The sequence below is a fragment of the Gymnogyps californianus genome, chromosome Z (assembly GCF_018139145.2).
Source record: "Gymnogyps californianus isolate 813 chromosome Z, ASM1813914v2, whole genome shotgun sequence".
NCBI classification, from domain to species: domain Eukaryota; kingdom Metazoa; phylum Chordata; class Aves; order Accipitriformes; family Cathartidae; genus Gymnogyps; species Gymnogyps californianus.
In genome coordinates, this window is record NC_059500.1 from 54,760,956 (window position 1) to 54,781,405 (window position 20,450).

Consider the following 20,450-nt stretch of genomic DNA (forward strand, 5'->3'; position numbering starts at 1 on the left):
TCAGTACTATAGTACTTCTGCGAACTAAGCATTGTGGAATAAGTAACCTAAGATTCAGAATTAAGATTTAAATGTGTATATGGTCTTCATTGTTTGATTGCAGTACTATGTTAAGAAGGGAAATTCTATGGCTATGCTATATAGTAAGTTGACCTTACTATGATGATGTTTTAAGCTTGTAGTTTTTATCATGCAGCATCTTTTAAAATTTGATCTTTCCCGTGTGATTCAATACTTTGACCTCATAGTATTTTCCACTGAAGCAAGAAGAAATCAGAATACTGAAAAAAAATATATTGCTGTGTAAGCATGTTTTCTTACATAGTAATTGTGTATTTTTAATAATGTACTTTTTATAAAAAGGCTTGTATAGCTAATACTAAACAGTTGTAAGAGAGAAACAAGAAGTGATTCCTCACACAGATTACAATTAAATACTTGTCAGTTGCCCTGTAAAAAAGGGAGAAGCTAATTTTATATCCGTCCTGGTTTCGGCTGGGATAGAGTTAATTTTCTTCTTAGTAGCTGGTACAGTGCTGTGTTTTGGATTTAGTGTGAGAATAATGTTGATAACACGCTGATGTTTTAGTTGTTGCTAAGTAGCGCTTATCTTAAGTCAAGGATTTTTTCAGTTTCCCATGCTCTGCCAACACGCAGATGTACAAGAAGCTGGGAGGGAGCATAGCCGGGACAGCTGACCCGAACTAGCCAAAGGGATGTTCCATACCATAGAACGTCATACCCAGTATATAAACAGGGGGGAGTTGGCCAGGAGGGGCAGATCGCTGCTGGGGCATCGGTCAGCGGGTGGTGAGCAATTACATTGTGCATTACTTGTATCTTCTTGGGTTTTATTTCTCTTTTTTTTTGTTATATACCTTTTCATTACAATTATAATTATTGTAATATTCTTCTTATTATTATTCTTAGTTAGTAGTATATTTTATTTTACTTTAGTTATTGAACTGTTCTTATCTCAACCCACGAGTTTCACCTTTTTTTTTTTCCCCTCCTCCCCATCCCACTGGGAGGGGGAGGGGGGAGCGGCTGCGTGGTGCTTAGTTGCTGGCTGGGGTTAAACCACGACAGTAGGTACAGTAAATTCAAATATCAACTGTAGTATTTTTCAGTTTCTGCTATACAGAGAGTGAATTCAGCCAATATTGATAAATTATGCCACTAAAATTATGGATAGTACTGTGATATTTGAAGTAGGATAGGGAGTGTTCATTAGAAAACGTCTAGACAGAGAATGATAAGTGTTTTTAAAAGTATAAGTGGTGGTTTCCATTGCTTTCATTTTGGCCATTTGATGTAGCTAATTAATTGCATGCCTTTTCTTACTGTGTATCCTGTTGTCTCTGTCACTTTCATAGTTGTTTTTGCACTTCTAGCTCCTCAGTTAAATTACAGTTAGGTTCTAATTTTTTTTCTTTAATGCTGTCGTTATCAAACTGATCAAAATATCCATTGATATTAAAAGAGAAAAGTATGGGAATGGATGTGAGAGTATTCGTACATTTGCATTTGAAGAAATACTACTTTGTATTTTAGTAGTGCTGTGTTTTCTTTTCCTTTTAAAAGGTAAAATTATTGTGAACAAATCTGCTTTTCCAAAGGCTGGATCCTATATCTGGATCCTGGAGTCTGTATAACTCCTGACTTTCCATTTACTTTGACAGCTGGGGATATTCAGAGGGTGCTGGCAGCAGTAAGGGTGATGTCCTGTCCCAGTGAAGCTAATGGTGGAAAACCTATTGAATTGTTTGTGTTTGGGATTTGATTCTGTGATTCCAGAGAGCTGAAGTTCTGTTTCTAATTAAATTCTTATTGCAAGCTGTGCACGTCTCTTTGTGATATAGTTGGAGGGAAAACATACAGAGGCCTTTCCTAAAATTCTGTTTAGGGATTTATTTATTTTTTATTTTATTAATGATATTTTTGTTCAATCAGGGTTATTTTTGTTTCAGTGCAGCTCACCAGTAAATCTACTCATTTAATTTCCTGAGCAGGTTGGAAGGTAAAATGGACTTTGAGGCTGTGATCCTGCAGTATACGTGCAAGCAAAATGTCTTTCTGACCTCATTGGGGAGGTTTTTGTTCACTGGGAGTCTGGTATGAGGCCTCTTAGTAGACCATATGCCCTAGCCAGGAATAAAGCAAGCATTTCTGTTGATCTGTAAGCAATCTGTCAAAACTTCTCTGATCAGGCTTTTTTACTATCTCGTCTTGAGTCCTTTTTTTAATGACATCTATTATCAGATTGAAATGGCGATTGAGACACTGCAAAAGTCTGATGGTCTGTCCACTCACAGAAGCTCTCTTCTCAACAGCCATGTAAGTTGCCTCTTCTTCACATACACTCTCTCTTGCTTGTTCTGCATGCTTAGCCTGCCTCTAAATGTTTGTTTTGTTTTATTACTACTTTTTGCTCTTAATCTTCTCATCTTAGTTGCTTGTAATCTTCTACTACATCTCCCATGGCTTTATTTTGTCAGATGAAATGTCTTTATGATATATTGCAGAGTGTTACCTGTTTCCTATGCTCTACACTAGTGTTAAGACAAGTTAACACATTTGACTGTTTTGCAGATTATAGTGTAAATTTCAAGATAAAGTTCAAATAATTCTAAATTAGCTGGCTTTTGACATTTTAAATAAAGTTGTTTACAAAGCAAAGTCTGTGTGCCCTATATTAATTTTGGGGCATGTGAAAAGGAAGAGAAGAAACAAACAGCATGCCTAAATAATATCTTTAGATTATTTTTAGGTGTTTCTTCATTTATTCGGAATAGAGAGTTCATTATGAAATTACTTACTTAAAAATCCTAAAGATCCTTATGATGACCTGGAAAAAAAATGAAAGCATTATATTATTTTGAAGTGCATAAAAATGTCTTATTCAGCTGCCTTCTGCTTTGTTCTTATTCTGCAAATCTTACAGTTAAGAACTTTCCATATACAAAGCTAAAAGATATTTGGGTAAAAACATGATCTCCAAATATAGTGATAAATCCATTATATGTAACTTTAAAATAAAGGAAAAAGGCCCAAAGTTAATTTTAAACTTATTATATAAATATTAATATTGCTTTGTAAGTTGCTAGTCTTTCTTGAAATGTTTTTTTTCTGTTAGTATTCGTGGGTTTGTATTTTGTATTTTTGCCATGTTGATTAGTTTGTATTCATCTTACCTCTTTTTTCCTTCTCAGCTTTACTAATTATATAAATTCAAATTCCTTTATTGTTTTACAGAAGAAATTTAGATTTGGTTTGTGGTCTTAATGTAAGAATATGGTGGTAGAGGCTGTCCCTCAGAAATCAAATTAAAAATATATGTTTTAGCAGGTTTGGGTTTGGGTTTTCGATTTTTCCTGGATGGGTCTGGTTATATCAAAGTCAAAACTAGAATTGTTTTGTGGAAATTTTAAGCAAACTTTTTTTTTTTCTTTAGAAAATGCCAAAATTGAAAGGGGAAAATCGTATTACAAGAAGTTATACAAAATGTTATACAGAAGGACTTTTAGATTCCACTTTGGATGCTTACAAAATAGTTGTTCTGAAGATAAGACAGTGTCAAAATTATTATTTCAATAACAATAAATAGTATTAGACAGATAATATCAAAATTATTATTTAAATGTTTTTAAAGGGATTGTAGTTTTATTGGCAAAGTGTCAGAAATTTATGTTAAGATTTGGAACACTTGAACTGTTGATAAGTTTGTGTTTAATCCTATTATGAAGTCCAGAATCTTGGCATAAAACCAAGAAGAATTACAAGACAAGCTGCTGTGCCCCAGTAAACTATGTTCCACTCATTCCTGCACTGTTCACAATGTGTTCGTAATAATGAGATTTGCATCCAACTGTTAAGTCTTATCATGATATTTCTTTCTTGAGTGTGAAGGCTTTTTCAAAATTATTCTGATGGGGATATATCTTTGACTCGGGGGGGCGGGGGGGGGAGGGCGGGGCGGGGCAAAGATCCCTGTACGTATTTTTGTGGCAATCAGTCTTTCCTTGCCTTCATCATTTTGGAGGAAGTTAACAATCTAGATCAAACTTACTGGATGTTTTGCCTATTTTTAAAGTAATGCTTATTGTCTTTAAATTCAAGTAAGGACAGTATGGAGGAAGTTTAAGTATAGGTTTAGTCTTTGTCTCTTTGAACTGTTCTTGATTTTGACTTCTTATGGTTTGGTTTGGCATTTATTAGAATAATTGGGTTTAATCGGTTTTAAAATAGGATTCTAAATTGTGTGTTTAATTAACTTTCACTTTGCAGATGATATATTAATTTGTGGGAGAATACTAGTTTTGGGATTGGGATTTTCACCCTATGATAGCTCTAGGAGGTTTTCTAGGATTTTTTTTTTTTTTTTTTTTTGCCTAAATTCATATGTGCTCATTTTAAGGAGTTTGTCATCTCTCCTCTGTTTTCTTTTCTTTCCTGATTTACTTCTGCATGAGATTGACTTATTTAATTAATTTGATGGTTGAATGTTTTATAAACATTGCAGCTTAATTGGAGTCACAGTCAATTTAACAGGTCTGACTCTGTATATATTTCATATTTTACCCATCTTACCCATACAGTATGGCCAGTACTATGAATTAAAAGGCAGGATTCAAACCTGAACAGCTCAGTTTTAGAATTATATTTCATCTTGGTAGAAAAATGTTTGTTTTTTTAAAGTTGTTTACAATAGTTTTATAATGTTTGGAGATAATTTTCCTTTTAAAATCATGTTTTAACTGCACTTTTTCTTCCAGGCTATAATCCAGCAAGTAATGACTTCAAGCCTTTGCTACTAAGTAACTCCACCCAGGAGCAAAAATTCTTATATTGCACTTATCTTTTGATTCGGTTTTATTTGGTGTTGAATAATGCAAGTTATGGTTGAAATAACATCTACTAGAAATTCATATCATTAATGAAGTGCACTTAAAGTGATTCATAATAGGTTAGAAGCCATCTGGAGGAAAATATCTTTAATGCTACATACAGAACTTAATTGGAAAATAATTTTTTGTTTGTCAGTCTTTTGGGATTGACAAAGTTTTTCCCTTTGGGAAAAACAGAAATACGTCACATTCCGTATCTGTTCTGATGAAACCATAAATTTAATAATATATGATAAATGTTATATAAACATACATAACGATAGATGTACTAATAGATTTTAAATATAGATAAAATGCAACAGTTGAAAGATATAATTACCTTTGTTTCTAAGCCCAGACCGACTTATATCCAGTCATTAGTGAAATAAGTTTAATACATTCAGATAAAAGTTAATGTTTATGATTATACTTTTTCTTCAGCTTTATTTCAAAATGACAGATGCTCAATTTGGAAGCACTTGTGAATGTTAAGAGTTTTAAAATAATGATACAGTAACTGATATAAAGATGATGAACTGTACTTTTTCATTTTGTCTATTTGAAGTGCAAAATTACCTGCAAACTGAGCTAAAAATTTTATGTCTTGGAAGCATTTACATCTTCTGTATATTTTTCTAGAGCTTATGTTTAAGAAACATGGAAAAGTTATGGGCATGTTTTCAATAAAAAGCAAATATGGAAATGGTGTTTGAATGGCCTAGAGTAAATTTTGTAGTAATGTTTTTGCATTTGTATTGGTGAATTTCTCACTGTGACTAAAACATAGCTATAAATTCAATATATTTGTTATCATCTTTGCTTTAGTACATAACAGTTTTGTGATAAAGAAAAGGTCAGGACTGAAACATTTCATGGCTATTGCACGCTAAAATATTCATGTTCTTTGCATAAGTTACACTGAACTCTCATGGAACAGAATTTGTGCACCACTCTAACAGAAAATAATTCTGCAAAGGAATAAGTAACACATAGACCGTGTATATCTTTTATTGTCACTTAATAATTTGTGTTTTGGTTATACTAGTTACTGCTTTGCTGGACTAAGTGGAAAATTATTACACATTTGTGTGAATATCTAGCTCATCAGCGTAGAAGTTTGTAGCAAGTCTTGAAGACACAACATCCTCAGTTTGCATTTTCACTGGATAATCAAATTAAATCCAGAGTTTTGGTAAGATCTCTGATCCTAGCAAGTTTGAATATTCACACGGTACTGTTTTGGTACAAATACTTAGGAAAACAGAGAAATAAAATTCAAACAGAAAATTAAATTTGTGAATCATTCAAGCTATATCTAAAGGAGAATTTCAGGGAAATGAAACCATGGCAAGTACTGGAGAAAGATAAGGAAAATGTTAGCATATCAAAAAACTAAAACAGTGGAATTTAAATGCATCCTCAACCTATATTATTTTTGATCTATTTTGTCATTCTCCTATAATGTTAAATCTAGGAGTATTAAATTGTCCTTCTTACTTTTTTATATATTAGTGACAGCTAGACGTGTTTCATGAGTGTGCACTACTTGGAAAGACCAATGATGTTACAGAAAAAGTCTTTTCTTGCATGTGTCTAAAATTACCTACCACAATTGCATGAAAAGATTAATATTTTTCCAATAATCTCATTCTGTTCCTCCTGGAAGTCAAAGGCAAACCGGCTACAACTGGAAGGGATTGTACCCCTAATACTTTATAGATGTACCAGTTATTTTCCACATTATCTAGGTTGCTCTTTGACCTATATGCAATAGATTTTTCTTTTATATATCTGAGAGTAAACAATATCCTATTCAATTAAGTGTCATAATGCTTTTTAACGTCAGGCAAAGAAAAACAGTATAATATTCCAGGTTTACAAATACATTAACTAACTATTGTTAGTCCAAGGAGTTTGTTTTCTGCAATTTATGTGAATTACATTCATGATTACTTTATTTCTTTGCAGTACTAACAGTTTGTCTCCAAAGCATAGATACCTTTATCAAGTATTGATGTGTGCTACTGAATCAAAAATATTTTAAGAAGTGGACACTTATCTGAGGTCACAAGTGCAATGAGTTCTGCTATTTCCTGGTCATTCTGAAGATCCTAAAGCACTATGGTATAGCTAGCATTTAAGGAATCTCTGAAGAAAGAAGTAATTGTTGAATAGACCTGAAGAGTGATTTCAAAACTGTCGTAAGTTAATGTTGTATGGATAAGATATTTTTAATAAAGTAATAATGATTTTTTTTTTCTGTTTTGTATGTGATATAGCTTCAATGGCTTTTAGACAACTATGAAACTGCAGAAGGAGTGAGCCTTCCAAGAAGTACCCTTTACAACCATTACTTACGACATTGTCAGGAACACAAGTTGGATCCAGTCAATGCTGCCTCCTTTGGAAAACTCATACGGTCAATCTTCATGGGATTACGGACCAGAAGACTTGGAACTAGGTTTGTGTTAATGAAATCCTGAACTATAATGGAAAATACAAGTAATAATTATGAGTAAGAAACTTGTCTACTAGTCAAAAAATAAGTAAAACCTGTATTTAAATATTACAGTGGTTTTCTGTTAGTTCTGTCTCTTAACGTTAAGCAGTTTTATGCTCTTCCAGATGTTATTATACTTTTACTTCTCCTGGTTTTGACTGTTCATAAGTTTACGTTTTGATAAATACACTGCAGATTTTTATCAGTACAAATAAAATGTAGATTGTTGTTTGGAAATTACTAAAAATTGTGTTTCTCCATAACTAGGTAAGTTGTATTTATTTGTATTTTATTTTTCTTACTCAAGTGGATTACAAGTTAAAATGCCAGATAAAATTTGTTTAAGAGAGTGAATTAATTTCCTAAAGGTGGTAAAATGACACCCATGTGAAACAGGTATGACAGGAGAGTCAGGCCTGATTTGTGGATAATGTTTTCCAGTCAATGTAAATTGTAAAGTAAATGTAATGTAGATGCATAAAACTAGTGTTACTGTTCTTTTAATTCTTGCTCTTTCATAAAGGGGGAACTCCAAATATCATTACTATGGGATTCGTGTCAAGCCAGACTCTCCTCTGAATCGACTACAAGAGGACATGCAATATATGGCTATGAGACAACAGCCCATGCAGCAGAAACAGAGGTAAAGTGTGAAATGAACATGAGTACTTATTAATATTTCTAGTTCATAAAGCCTTAATTTCCCTTACATGGAAAAGTTGAAATTCTAATGCAACTTTTGTTCAGCTTCTCTGCTGTGAAAAATAAAAGGTTGCTAGATATCCAGTTGACGTCACTGAAGTTAGGTATCAGTCAACATGAAAGAATATTTACCTAGAAATTGTCATAAATTTGCAAAATAATAATAATAATAATAAAGTGAGATATGATATGAACAGATTCTTCTTAACTATCTTGAGTTCTCATCCCACAAGCTGGAGAAAAGCAGTAAGAGCTTGAATTCCAAATTTTACTGTTTGTTTTCATTACTATATCGTTTTGCGTATAAGCTGCTTATAAGAGAGCTTATGATTAAGTTCAGTTTGGTGTTTTATTTCCTCTCCTTGCGAAGAATTAATGTGACCATAATGGTTTGCCTGTAAGTTGATTTAAGTATTTTCCCTCGGCATCTGTTGTTCCTGAGGATCCTGTGAAAGCTCAGAAGTATTTGAAAGCAGTGGCACTGACCACAGAGGGCTATGCTGGTGGTGAAAGAATGTGTTAATATGCATACGAAAAACAATCTCGAACAGAAAATTTTAGGGAAAAAATGGAAATCAGTACATTTCTTTGAAATTAGTTTTTATTTGACTGATGTCACTAGCCTCCCATATTACCGTAAAGTAAAATATATAAGATGTGTAATTTCATGAAACTCATAGATAGAACAGCAGTGTATCAAGCAAGACATCTTTAGAGCTATTACCCCCAAAAAATCCAATTGAATGAACAGTTTGGTGTAGTGTACTAAGCATATTTTGTGGCCTTGGACACAGTTGGGATATGGAAACCACAACTTCTAACTTTAACTTCAAACACAGATATCACTTTAATCTGAAATTATTTTACTGTCACTTCCAGAAGTAGTTACAGCACTAAATGCATATTCATGGTAAGATACATGGTCTTAACTGTCTTGTGCCGGGCATAATACAGAAACATGAGATGTCTGCCAATATGATCATGAAGGAAATTCTTGTTACAAAAATCATTGCAGGATTATATGGTAAGAAAAGGTGATAGATATTTACAAAATCTCCAAGCAAGCTTGCTTTACCCACTGAAGCTCATTCACTTACAGATTTCATTCACTGACACTCAAAATCACATGTATGCACCAAGACATATGCCCCAATGGTCTAACTAGAATTGTTTCTATGAAATTGTTTCTGGAGAAATTATGCCAGTTATCATCACCACCTCTCTTGTCTTCTTGATTCACAATGACAAAGTGATTTTGAACTTGCATTATATAACTCTTAGGAGTGGATACTACTTTTCTTTATTATTTGCTTTGTTATTTTGTTTAACACCACCATATGCCTTATAGAGTTCCCTTATTTTCCTTAGGTAGGTATGTTTGGTGGCATTTTCTTAACATTATCTTTATGTCAGTTTGTTCCCTGATTATATTTGAATCAAATCACACATATGGCATTGTGTAGCACTTAGTGCATACCTTTCCTTTAACCCATGTTTTGCGTGTGCACACACGTACACACACAAGCACACTCCCATTCATACTCAATTCATACCAATCTTAAGCTTTGCTGCGAGAATCTCTAAAGATATTGATGAAGGATGGGAACTACAAGGCACTGGATAATTATGCTGAATAGATAGCTGTTACATGAAAAATACTGCGCTGTAGTAGAAAAGTTGGTTGTGCATTATCTTCAGTTGAGGCTAGCAATAAGACGGAGGAGAATAGGAAAAATAGTGGAAGCCTCTATCACCTATCTGCAATACTGACTGCAGAAAAGACCACCGTGTTGTTATATCTTAGTAGTAATAATGGCTTTGTTATTAAATCCCTAAAAGCAGCTGTCCTAATATACCTTCCTAGATGAAGCTTTACCTCTTTACTCAGGAACTTGCATTACTTACTTTCTTGTCTTTTAAGACAAAAGACAGCCTGATGTCTTTAGACTCTTGAAATCTTGTGATGTCCAGTTAGGTACCCTAGAAATAGAAGCATTGTTCACATAGTCCTACTGGTGTACTATTCATACAAAGTAGTTCTGAGGATCTTTGTTCATCCCTTAGTTCAGGGTACACAGATCTCAGTAAAATATTTTCTATCTTTCCAAAATCCCAGCATCCTAAATAAACAAAATGCAGAGATCAAGGAGCTAGCCAGACTTTGACAATTGCACTGTGAAAAATGTATATTGTCTCTGCTCTGCATACCATGAAACATACTAGCAATACTGAATAGGATATAGAAATTTTCAAAATGAAGATGTTTATCCAACAAAATATAGGAAATTTTAATTGAAAAATGGAAACTCACGAGCCACTATTACTTTAACTTATTTATTCATACCTATCTAAACCAGAAAACTGCAAAATTTTCTAATAGAAACAGGGATTTTTAAAGCCAAGTGTGGTGATTCCAGAACATGTTTGTCTCGTTGGAATGTACTGATTATAATAGTAATTTTAGGAAAAGATCTAACAAATATATTAAATTATTCCACAATCTAACCTGTTTACTTCGATTACAGCCACTCTCTAACATGCAGCAATTATGAGCTTTGGCCTATTCTTCTCTCTTTGTAGCCTTACTTTTTAATTTTAGGGTAGTCTTTGGTCGGACAATGTCAAGCTTTATTCCACATTCTTGAAATAAAAATGTCTGTGTATTTTGCTTGATTAATTTTAATGGAAACTGAGACATGCTTGTGTTTTTAGCCCTCAGAAGCTAGGGTGTGAGGGGAAAAAAGAAATGCTAAATACAAAAATGGCTTGACTTAAAACTTTTAGTGCACAATTTAAAAAATGAACTCGTATTTTTGAAGTACAATTTCTTCCACATTTACAGAACTTGCTTAGTATCTAATGTCAATGTTTGATATATGTCTGTATGTATTTTTATCATAGTTATCCTAGTGTATTGAAAAATTCTAGCAGGATTTATTAAGAGATGACTAAAGGACTGAATATTATAATTTGCATGATTAGGATAACATCATTCTTTCTTCAGCTTTATTAATATTTCTGTTTCTTTTGTCCTTTAAATCAGTGGTAAATTGCAGTCAATATACTTTTTCTGTGTAGTTATACCAATTCTACAACCTCTATCAGACACATCTAATCGGATAAACACTTCTAGTCCTTTTTGGCAAAGACTGTAGACTGAATGTATGCTACAGATTATTTTTCTTTGTTCCTTTTCTTAATTTGAGGGTCATGCACCTTTTCTATTTGCATGACTTGAATATCCCAAAGTGCTCTTGTATGTTCATGTTCAGAGTTTGTTCTGGGCTTGAATTCAAGGGTCTGAGATTTATCAGACATAAATTTCAGATGGAAGGTAATGCTGTTAGTTGCTTAGTCTTGGTTGTGATCAGTGTGAGCTGTGGGAGTACTCTTTCTTTGTTCCAGTAAGAAGAAAATACAGAGTAACTACAGATCACAGATGCTAACAGTCCTAATTTCCAGCTGAGACAGTGGTTTGGCGACAACAACCACATGTCAAGAGACTTAAAGCACTTTTGAACTGAAGAAATGCACGGTTAACAACTAGTCTTGGCTGGAAGATATGCACGGTTAACAACTAGTCTTGGCTGGAAGATAATAGCTGACACCCTGCCTTTCAGCTGGATTTGCTGTATGGCTCAGACTTGCAAGGGAAGGCCTGGCTTGCCTCTGTCATCCTGCTCCTCGATGTTTTCCAGGGCAGGAAAAACCAGGATATTTAAATGTTTATAATATCTATCAGTTCTAGATCAAACACAGGCCTGACTAACACTGAATGGACATCAGACAAAGATTGTTAGGAAGAAATAAAGTAATATTCAACCCAAATACTATGCCAAATATATTTGCACAGTTTTAAGTCTGGCACTAAACACTTGCCACTTTAAAGTACAATCTTACTATAAAATCTCTTTCCCATAAGCATTCGTTGTCAGACCATTTAAGGGAAATGTATCAGAGATACAATTCCTAAAGTCAAGTTCCATTTTTAGCCTGTTTTTATTTAGCTCTTCATGAGTAGAAGCTTGTGGCTCAGAAGTTGAATTACCTTTATGGTTTAGTCTAGGGAAATTGATACAGGTATGCTTGTCTTTTCTTTAGGGCATTCATAACAACGTATGTTTTAAATTCTATTTACAGAAGTAAACTTCCAGCTTTCCAAGTTAATTTCAAATATATCTTTCAGTTCTTGCACGCAATGTTTATACCTTTTTGTTTTCATTTATGGGAGCTGAACATTCAGCTAAGATTTTTTTTTCATAAATACAATAACTGTATTGTTATCTACTGTACATTATAACATTCAGCTAACACATATATTATTGTTCTAACCAGAAATCATTAATCACTACTTCCTCTAGATGTTGTTTATCCTATGTATTTATTTTGTGTAGAAAATAATCTGTATTTTTCTACTGTTCTCTTTCCTGTATTCTCATGTTTCCGGATATACTGTTCAGTCAAACATTACCTTTAAACGAAGCCTCTGTGAGTCCAAAGCATCAAGTATTTATAGGTTTTTTTTAAAAGGGGCTTGAGTTTATGGACAACAGGGAAATTATGCATTTTTATAGTGGTATTCTTTTTGAAGATAGAGAGCAAGGTATCATAGTCCAACAAATACTGACATCTGTAAAACTGGGCTACAAGTTTGTTAAGACACAATATCCTAAAATGATAATAAGAGAACTTATATGATAAACTACTAAACAAGTTCCTAATGGAGTAGTTCAGAAAAAATGCACAGTCTTTCTCTTGAACAAGCACAGATATTTTGTGTATAGTATGGTTATGATGCTAAGGTGATTGTGGCTTAAAAAACCAGGAAGTTCTGCTTAGGTTTCTAGATTAGACGTATCTCAACAATGCTTATTGGACTGAGGAGAGATGTTTTAAAAACACACACATGAAATTTTCATTCCTTAAATTTCTTTACAGTTTTACCGTATTTGATTTCAGATAACCAGGCTTTTATTGAAATACAGCCTCCGCATTATTTTTGAGGCTGTATGATGTGTGCAAGAAACTAGTACAAACTTGATCTACACACCAAAACTTTCTGATAGCATCCAAACGCTTCTCAGGTATTTCTTTGTTACTTGCAGGTTGTGCATCTTCAATAATTTTTTAAAGCATTTGAGTTTCTTCAATTTTCGCATAGTTAACAGCTTTAGTATGTGTTGCCTGTGGTGTTACAAGCTGTTTGAATCAACTTTTGCTTTCTGCTAATTTTAAAAGCTGATTTTTTTCCCCCTATTAGCATCAACGACAACATTTTATTATACAGTAATAAAATGCTTTAACATACTTTACACATTGTTATGCAGAAGGTCACCATCTTGTTACATAGTTTGGTACATTAAACTCACTTCTCACAGATGTCAGTGAACTCCTAGTGATAAATCACAATAATAGATTTAAAATAAAATGGAAATGAATCCTTAGAGCTTAGTTCTGTTTCTTTCTAGAATCCCTACAGTTTGTTTTTTAGCAAGCCAGAAGGATAGAAACCTTAGTTTTTAAGAAAAAGAGAGAATATTGTAAATTGCATAACAGCATGAGTTGGATTTTTCAGAAAAGTACTAAATTCTAAGACTTAGAGTAAAATCCAAATAGTGGCAGCATGGCAACAGTACAAGCAAACAACAAAATCTACAGAAAATTTAACTGAAAAAGCTGCTATCTATTTTTTGTCTGTCTTGTGACTTAGTCAATCTGTTTTGGCTTCTGATAGTTTTGATAGTTTTCAGCTTGTTTCTTTTCCCTACCAATTTCATATGTGCATTTCAAACCAATCAGGCATTTTATTATACTTCCCCTTTCCACTTTATCTTATTAATGAATATGGATTGTTTGCTGCACATGAATTTTAGTCAGGAAGTTATTAATCTGTTCTGCGGTGAGAGAGGAAGTTTCTGTTAATGAAGTTATGTCACAGTTAGACTATGGAAGTCAATGAAGTTGTATTCTAAATTAACTGCAAAGACCAGTGTATCATTCAGTGTCATTTCTGAATTACCTGATTCCATGTTCTGATTTCAGTGGTTTAGGGTTTTTTTTATTTTCATAGCTTTGCACAAACTGAGAAAATGTCTGTTGTTAACTAAAGACTTTGCAAACTTTTACTGTGTTTATGCTAACCTATATAAAATTCAAATGGTGTCCTTTCTGGGTCGAGTATCATTAGAAAGCTGTAATATTCATGTAAGGTCAGTTATTATTTTCTGCTCCCAGTCTCTTAGCACCTAGTAATTTGAAAGAAAAGAAACGGATGAAAGATGAAAAGAGGTATAGTTTAGTAGTGAGTAAAATAGGGAAATAGGGAAAAGTCTGGATAATTTTAGAAAATGTAACCCTTACCAGTTAGGAAATTGTAACTATTTTTTCCATGCACCAAAAATGTCTCGAATTTAACTAAAGGATTCTGAAGAGCTGTTTGATGTCTAAACTGCCAAAGTTCTACTTATACATAAAAGACAGCAGATCTAAAATTGTTAACCACTGTCTGCTTATGTTTCATCTGAAGCTCCTGAAAATAATTTTTTTCTTTTTTGCATTCTTTGTTTTCATTTTGCAAGTGATTTTCTAATGCTGTTGAAACTGGTTAACTCCTGTGACGAGTTACCTGCAACAGTGCCAGAATTAAGAATTTTGCCCAGCATATTTTATATAAAGCACAGTGGAGTAAGTAGGTGGATAATCCTGATTCCTAGCACCAAAGGATTAAGTTGGGTTTTATACTTTAATTAAAAGTTTTTTTGCATAACTGAAAAACTCTTAGAGGAGTGTTATTTTTATGTGTTCAAAACATTTTGAATCCTATTTCAGGAGCTGAAGGGTCAGTAAAATAATACATTTTGCAGAAAGTAATGGAACTATCTTAAAGTATAGGTTTAGATTTACAGGTATTTCCAGAAGTTGGTCTTCTGCCTGGTATTTGTAATTATAATGTATAATGACAGAGAAGTTAAGAATTCTTCCCAGATGAACTGCGTGGATTGCAGGTAGATTTATCAAGTAATAACAAGCTCATCCAGAAGAGTTCAGTGCTGCCATGATACCAGAGATGAAATTTTATTCCTTATTAAAGTTGATTAGAGTTTCACTATTGTCTTCAACAGGTATAGGATTTTACACTGGACCATTACAGAAGGTGAAGGTTGATATAAATGTCCTAGAGATAGGATAGGTATAGGTGTCTTCTTTTTTCCCAAGCATTGAAATTCCTGAAGTTGTAAAACTATTTGTTAATCAGGCCAGGAGTCTTTCAGTTGAAAAGTGTACTTTCTGTCTGTCTTTTGTTACTGTATATTTAGATTCATGTCAGGAATGCCTGAATGGATGAATATTGAATGGATGTTTTTCATGGGAACTTCCTTTTAAAGTAAAATCTCAGTAATTACATGAGACAATGCTGGTTTGTGTTTACTGGAAAGAAAATGAGATGTTCCCAGCTGATTAAACTGCTGCTCCAAGTAATGCATCGAGAGTGGACTTTCTTGTCACATTTCTGAAGTTAGCATGGAGTTTTACAGTCTGCACAACAATTCCAATTTGAGTGATTGTTAAAACACACTTTATTTAGCTTTGGGGTTTCTCTTAATTTCTTTTCCAGTGTTTACAATTCTTTTTCAAAAGTGCAAAGTGTCTAAGATGTTACCAGTAAGACCTGCAACAGAGTCTGACAGGCATGTTCTTCAGCCTGTCAGACTGATTGTTGAGACAACATTTGACCATCCAAACCAGCATTCCCATTTGTATCATTGTGATTTTTGTCCTTTATAAAAGATTCTGAGAATTGACTAGTGAAGAGTTTAGGTTTCCAAGTAGCTTTCTCCGGCCTTCTATCTTTATGAGAGAAGTTTATTGGAGTTGAAAAGTCTTTCACTATCCTCAGACAGTAGTGTTGCATTTTCTTAAGGTAATGAAACATTATTTTTTTAATTACGTAATTATTGGCAAGTCAAGCTATTTGGAAAGGGAAAGATTTTATTCCTTTTGGTGTAAATTAGCTGGTCTTATCGTATGCTGTTCCTAAGCTAAATTCCACAAGAAATTGGTAGTGGTGCTGTAATACCACCTTTATGAATTCTGTAATGCATTGTTAATGCTCTAGCTTCCTTTAGTAATTGTTTCTTATGTTATTTACAAAATAAATAAAAATGTATAAAATCTTTTGTTACTTTTCCTCAAAATTTTATTTTCAGATGGAGAAATCAGAATGAACATAGATTATATGATCTTATTTATGAAGAAGTGAACAGAAAGGATAATTTTGTACTTGATATTTTTGTAGGTATAAGCCTATGCAGAAAGTGGATGGAGTTGCAGATGGCTTCACCGGAAGTGGTCAACAGACAGGCACATCTGTTGAACAAACTGTAATTGCCCAAAGTCAACATCATCAACAGTTTTTAGGTATGAAAGCCAGTTTTATACTGCTGTATAAATAAGTAAGATGAACTTCAGTATCACTGTGAATGTCAAGTCACACAAGTACAGTAGTTGCCTCTGAAGTTATCATGCCCTCTTTAAAATTCTTACAACAGAATAAAAAGGCACTTAAATTACATGTTCTGTGTTGTGAGCTTTATGTGATATTTAATATGCATAATGTAAGTATAAAAGGAAAAAATATGCAAGTTCTGTATTTGTGTGATATATTTAGTATTATATAAATCACAATGCAGTTGCCATGCAAAGTTATATTAGACATGCATATTGAAATTCCTGCAATGAAAGTTGTTCCCTGCATGTGCATTACAGTGCATTTTATTTCATAAAAGGGGTGGTGGTGGCATTGCATTACTATTGCAGGTTAGCCATCCAGTGGGCTGTTTTGAAAGCATGCTGTGGTGTTATAAATGGAAAGAGCCAAATAGTTTCAAATAGAACTCCAAAGTTCATGTTTAAAAATGTCCAAGTTGTGGATTCATTGATCCAGCTAAGCATGTATTCTCAGTAATGGAAACAAATGGTAATCTAGTTATTTATGTAGAAAGACTCTTTGGCTGTGTTACTGCAGAAGGTGTAGGCTTATTTGGTTGGGATTTTCAAGCACCAAATCCTTTGGCGTAATTTCGCTGTTGTTGAAATTGTTGGGAACATAAGGGTAGCATTAAAATGTTTTGAATCTTCCTTTCCAGGTAACTTTCAGTCCAGCATTTTTCTCTTATATCAGCTTGTCTCTTGGAAACATTTGTGACAAATAGTAAAAGCACACATTGGCTCTACTTGAAAGTCTAGTAAATTACAAATAAAAACGTATATTGAGTCTACCAAGCCCCATCATACCTGGCTACTTAGAAACTGTTCAGTTAAACAAGAAAAAACTATTCAAGGATTAATCTTTCATACGCTGACATAGATATTTTCCTTCATCCTGTAGTTTTCTGAAAATATGTGTGTGTTATCGTTTCTGTATAGGTGTAGTATGTACATGATATCTTTTTAATGTCTTCAAGAATGATTTTGTATTTCTTTTTTATTAAAAAATACTGGCTGAATTTGTTTACAATTTTAACATAAAACAGATATGAAAGACTTTTCTCTTTGAACATTATGACCTTTTGGAATTATTTCTTTGTATCATCCTTAAATTTTTTCTTAATCATACTGTAACTGGCACTGTTCACAATAGCCCTCTTTCATTATGTTGTCATGGAAACAGATGCATCTCGAGTACTTCCAGAGTTTGGAGAAGTTGAAATATCTTCTCTACCAGATGGTACTACCTTTGAGGACATCAAATCACTGCAGAGTCTTTATCGAGAGCACTGTGAGGTATTTCCTATAAACCATTTATTTTTTAAAGTTCATGGCTTCTAGTGAAGGTCAGTACAAGACAGTAATGCCAAATATATTGCAGCCATGTTAGTGGTATGTGACTTTCCCCCAGGATATTTTGCTTATTTCATTGGAAAGGACATTAGTAAAAAGGTTTTTCTGGAGGGTCCCCTTTACAGAGGAAAAAAGTAATATATAATAGACACTGAGAATGAAATGTAGTTATGTGTATGTTTTCAGAATGTTAGAGAAACTAGAGTTCGGATTGTACGTGCAGATCTTTGGTTTAGTCAATAGGAAATGTAAATCAGGTTAAATTATAATTTTTTTACATTAAAAGCAGTAACTTTTTTCTCATTTTAAAGAAACATTGAGATGTTTAAGCCACTTTTGGTATTGAACAATATGTCTTTTAAAAGTATTTTTGAAAATGCTTTCAAATCTATGCTGAATTATGAAAATGAATAAAATAGCAGGTTTCCTTTGTGTTTGCAGTAGCATTAAATATGTTCTTTGGGTGAATTCCTCTGATATGTTTACATAGGCCATGCTTATTTCTGGAGGCTTCCATGCGTGTGCACTTGGCCTTACTCAAGTCTCTGTGCACACCAGTTTATAGTGCTGGATAATTTATGAATATCAAAGGTATTAAAACAGATATTATTTATAACTTCAGAAATGTAGTTTGCCTTTGCTCCACTACGTGATAAAGGGAAAAAAGCTATAGATCTAGTTGGAGTTGGGAGTGAGGGGAAGCTGCGTAGAAGACAATCTGTACTTGGGTTTTATTTTCTCAGGCAATACTGGATGTGGTTGTGAATCTTCAATTCAGCCTGATAGAAAAATTGTGGCAAACTTTCTGGCGCTATTCTCCCTCTGCTCCACCTGATGGCACTACTATTACTGAACCAAGGTCAGTAAATGTTTCTCTTCATTCACTGCTTCTCATGATAATATAATACAAGTGTCAAATAAAAAAAAATCTTATTGGTTTTATCTGCAGAGTAATAATTTTTTTATATGCTAATTTTTCAAATTAAATGTATGTTGTCTGGCATTTTTGTATAGGCTGGGTGTACGCCAAAGTGCAGTCTTGAAACAATTGTGTCGTCCATTTTTTCTTTGCTTGGACAACTACAGTAAAGGTGTCTTTTCCCAGTATTCTCTCCAGTTCTTTTAAGCCAAAAGGATCATTCATACCTCTGCATAATTTATGAGCTGTAGCAGAGCTATGGAGGCATTTTTTAAATCCATTTCCATGACACAATGTGTAAAGAAGTTCTGTTGGGTCTAGTTGAGACATCTATGACATCTCTATAAAATAATACATTTTAACACCCGTTGCCGGTTTTTCCCTGCTGTAAATGCATTATCATTTATTCGTTTGCCACATTTTCTCACACCAGCAATCTGAGTGAAATAGAAAGTCGACTTCCAAAAGCAAAGCTGATTACTCTGTGCAAGAATGAGTCTATTCTGAAATGGATGTGTAACTGTGACCATGTGATGTATCAGGCTTTGGTGGAGATTCTCATTCCTGACGTCCTTAGACCTATTCCTAGTAAGTTGAACACCTGAAACATTTTCTAAGGATTTTTGTGCATGAATGTGTGTGTGGGGGGGGGGTCTTGTGCCTCTCAGGGCAGCTTTAGGAATAAGTTTGAAAGTTAGGAAGGTATTGTGTATCATTTATCCTTGATTTTGTGGTGTAGGAAGTTGTACTGAGAGTTGATATATGCTTTGTATTTTAAAAGTAACTGAGGATTTTAGTGCATTTGGAAGATCTAGTTTTCAAGATACAGTTTCATATTAAAGGTAATTCTTTCTCTGTGTGTTATATTTTCAGACAAATGTTTTCCTTTTACCCTGGCTGTAGACTACCTGATAGACTTAGACATAAGTCCTGTGGCCCAGAGCCAATGTGCACTAATATCAGTCAGTCCTTCCACTAAATTCAGTAGTTTTTAGTTTAAACATTACATATTAATCTTTGATTAGTCTGAAAAAAAATGTATATGATCTTTGGGATTCCATTTTTGGACAGTTAGTCTTTTGTTCCTTATCAGTGACTGCTGAAATCAATTTTAATGACTGTTAAGGCAATGAAAAATTAACTGAGAAATTTTTAGTCCAATTTATTATTCCAATCTACTGTTCTTTCTGTCATACATCTTGCATGAAAGAGCCAGTAACTGTCTGGCCATTCAACCATTACCGGGAGTACAGCTTTCTTTTCAAAGTTATTTCTACTAGAATCCATCGTTGCTCCAGCAGTGTATTTTTACGGCTATTTTTGGTAGAAAATGAATTTACGTGAAGGAAGTTGAACTCCTTTATAAAGCATTTATTGTCTCACATATGCTGTGCTGAATACTATAAAAAAAATCATGTTAGCAACCCACTATAAACCTTGTCACTCCCATATATTATATCCTTTCCATGAAAAAACAGTAGTCACTTTATAAAGTTGGATTAATATTTTTTAAAAAATTAGGGCCTTAAGTAGCTTTGCAGCTAACAAAGTTATTTTGTCATGCTGTAAACACCTCTTCTGCTATAGTGATGCCAGCAGTAAT

General features: G+C 33.5%; 1 protein-coding gene across 1 annotated transcript in view; it reads left to right on the forward strand.

The window, feature by feature from the left end:
• The window catches only part of RFX3 (regulatory factor X3), a 63,977-nt gene that overhangs the window by 31,463 nt on the left and 12,064 nt on the right, over positions 1–20,450 (forward strand). Inside the window, exons 4-10 of the mRNA XM_050912796.1 lie at positions 2,263–2,337; positions 7,166–7,347; positions 7,910–8,029; positions 16,385–16,506; positions 17,759–17,871; positions 18,672–18,787; positions 19,281–19,435. Of these exons, the coding sequence (XP_050768753.1) occupies positions 2,263–2,337; positions 7,166–7,347; positions 7,910–8,029; positions 16,385–16,506; positions 17,759–17,871; positions 18,672–18,787; positions 19,281–19,435 (883 nt within the window). The remainder of the gene's footprint in view (positions 1–2,262; positions 2,338–7,165; positions 7,348–7,909; positions 8,030–16,384; positions 16,507–17,758; positions 17,872–18,671; positions 18,788–19,280; positions 19,436–20,450) is intronic.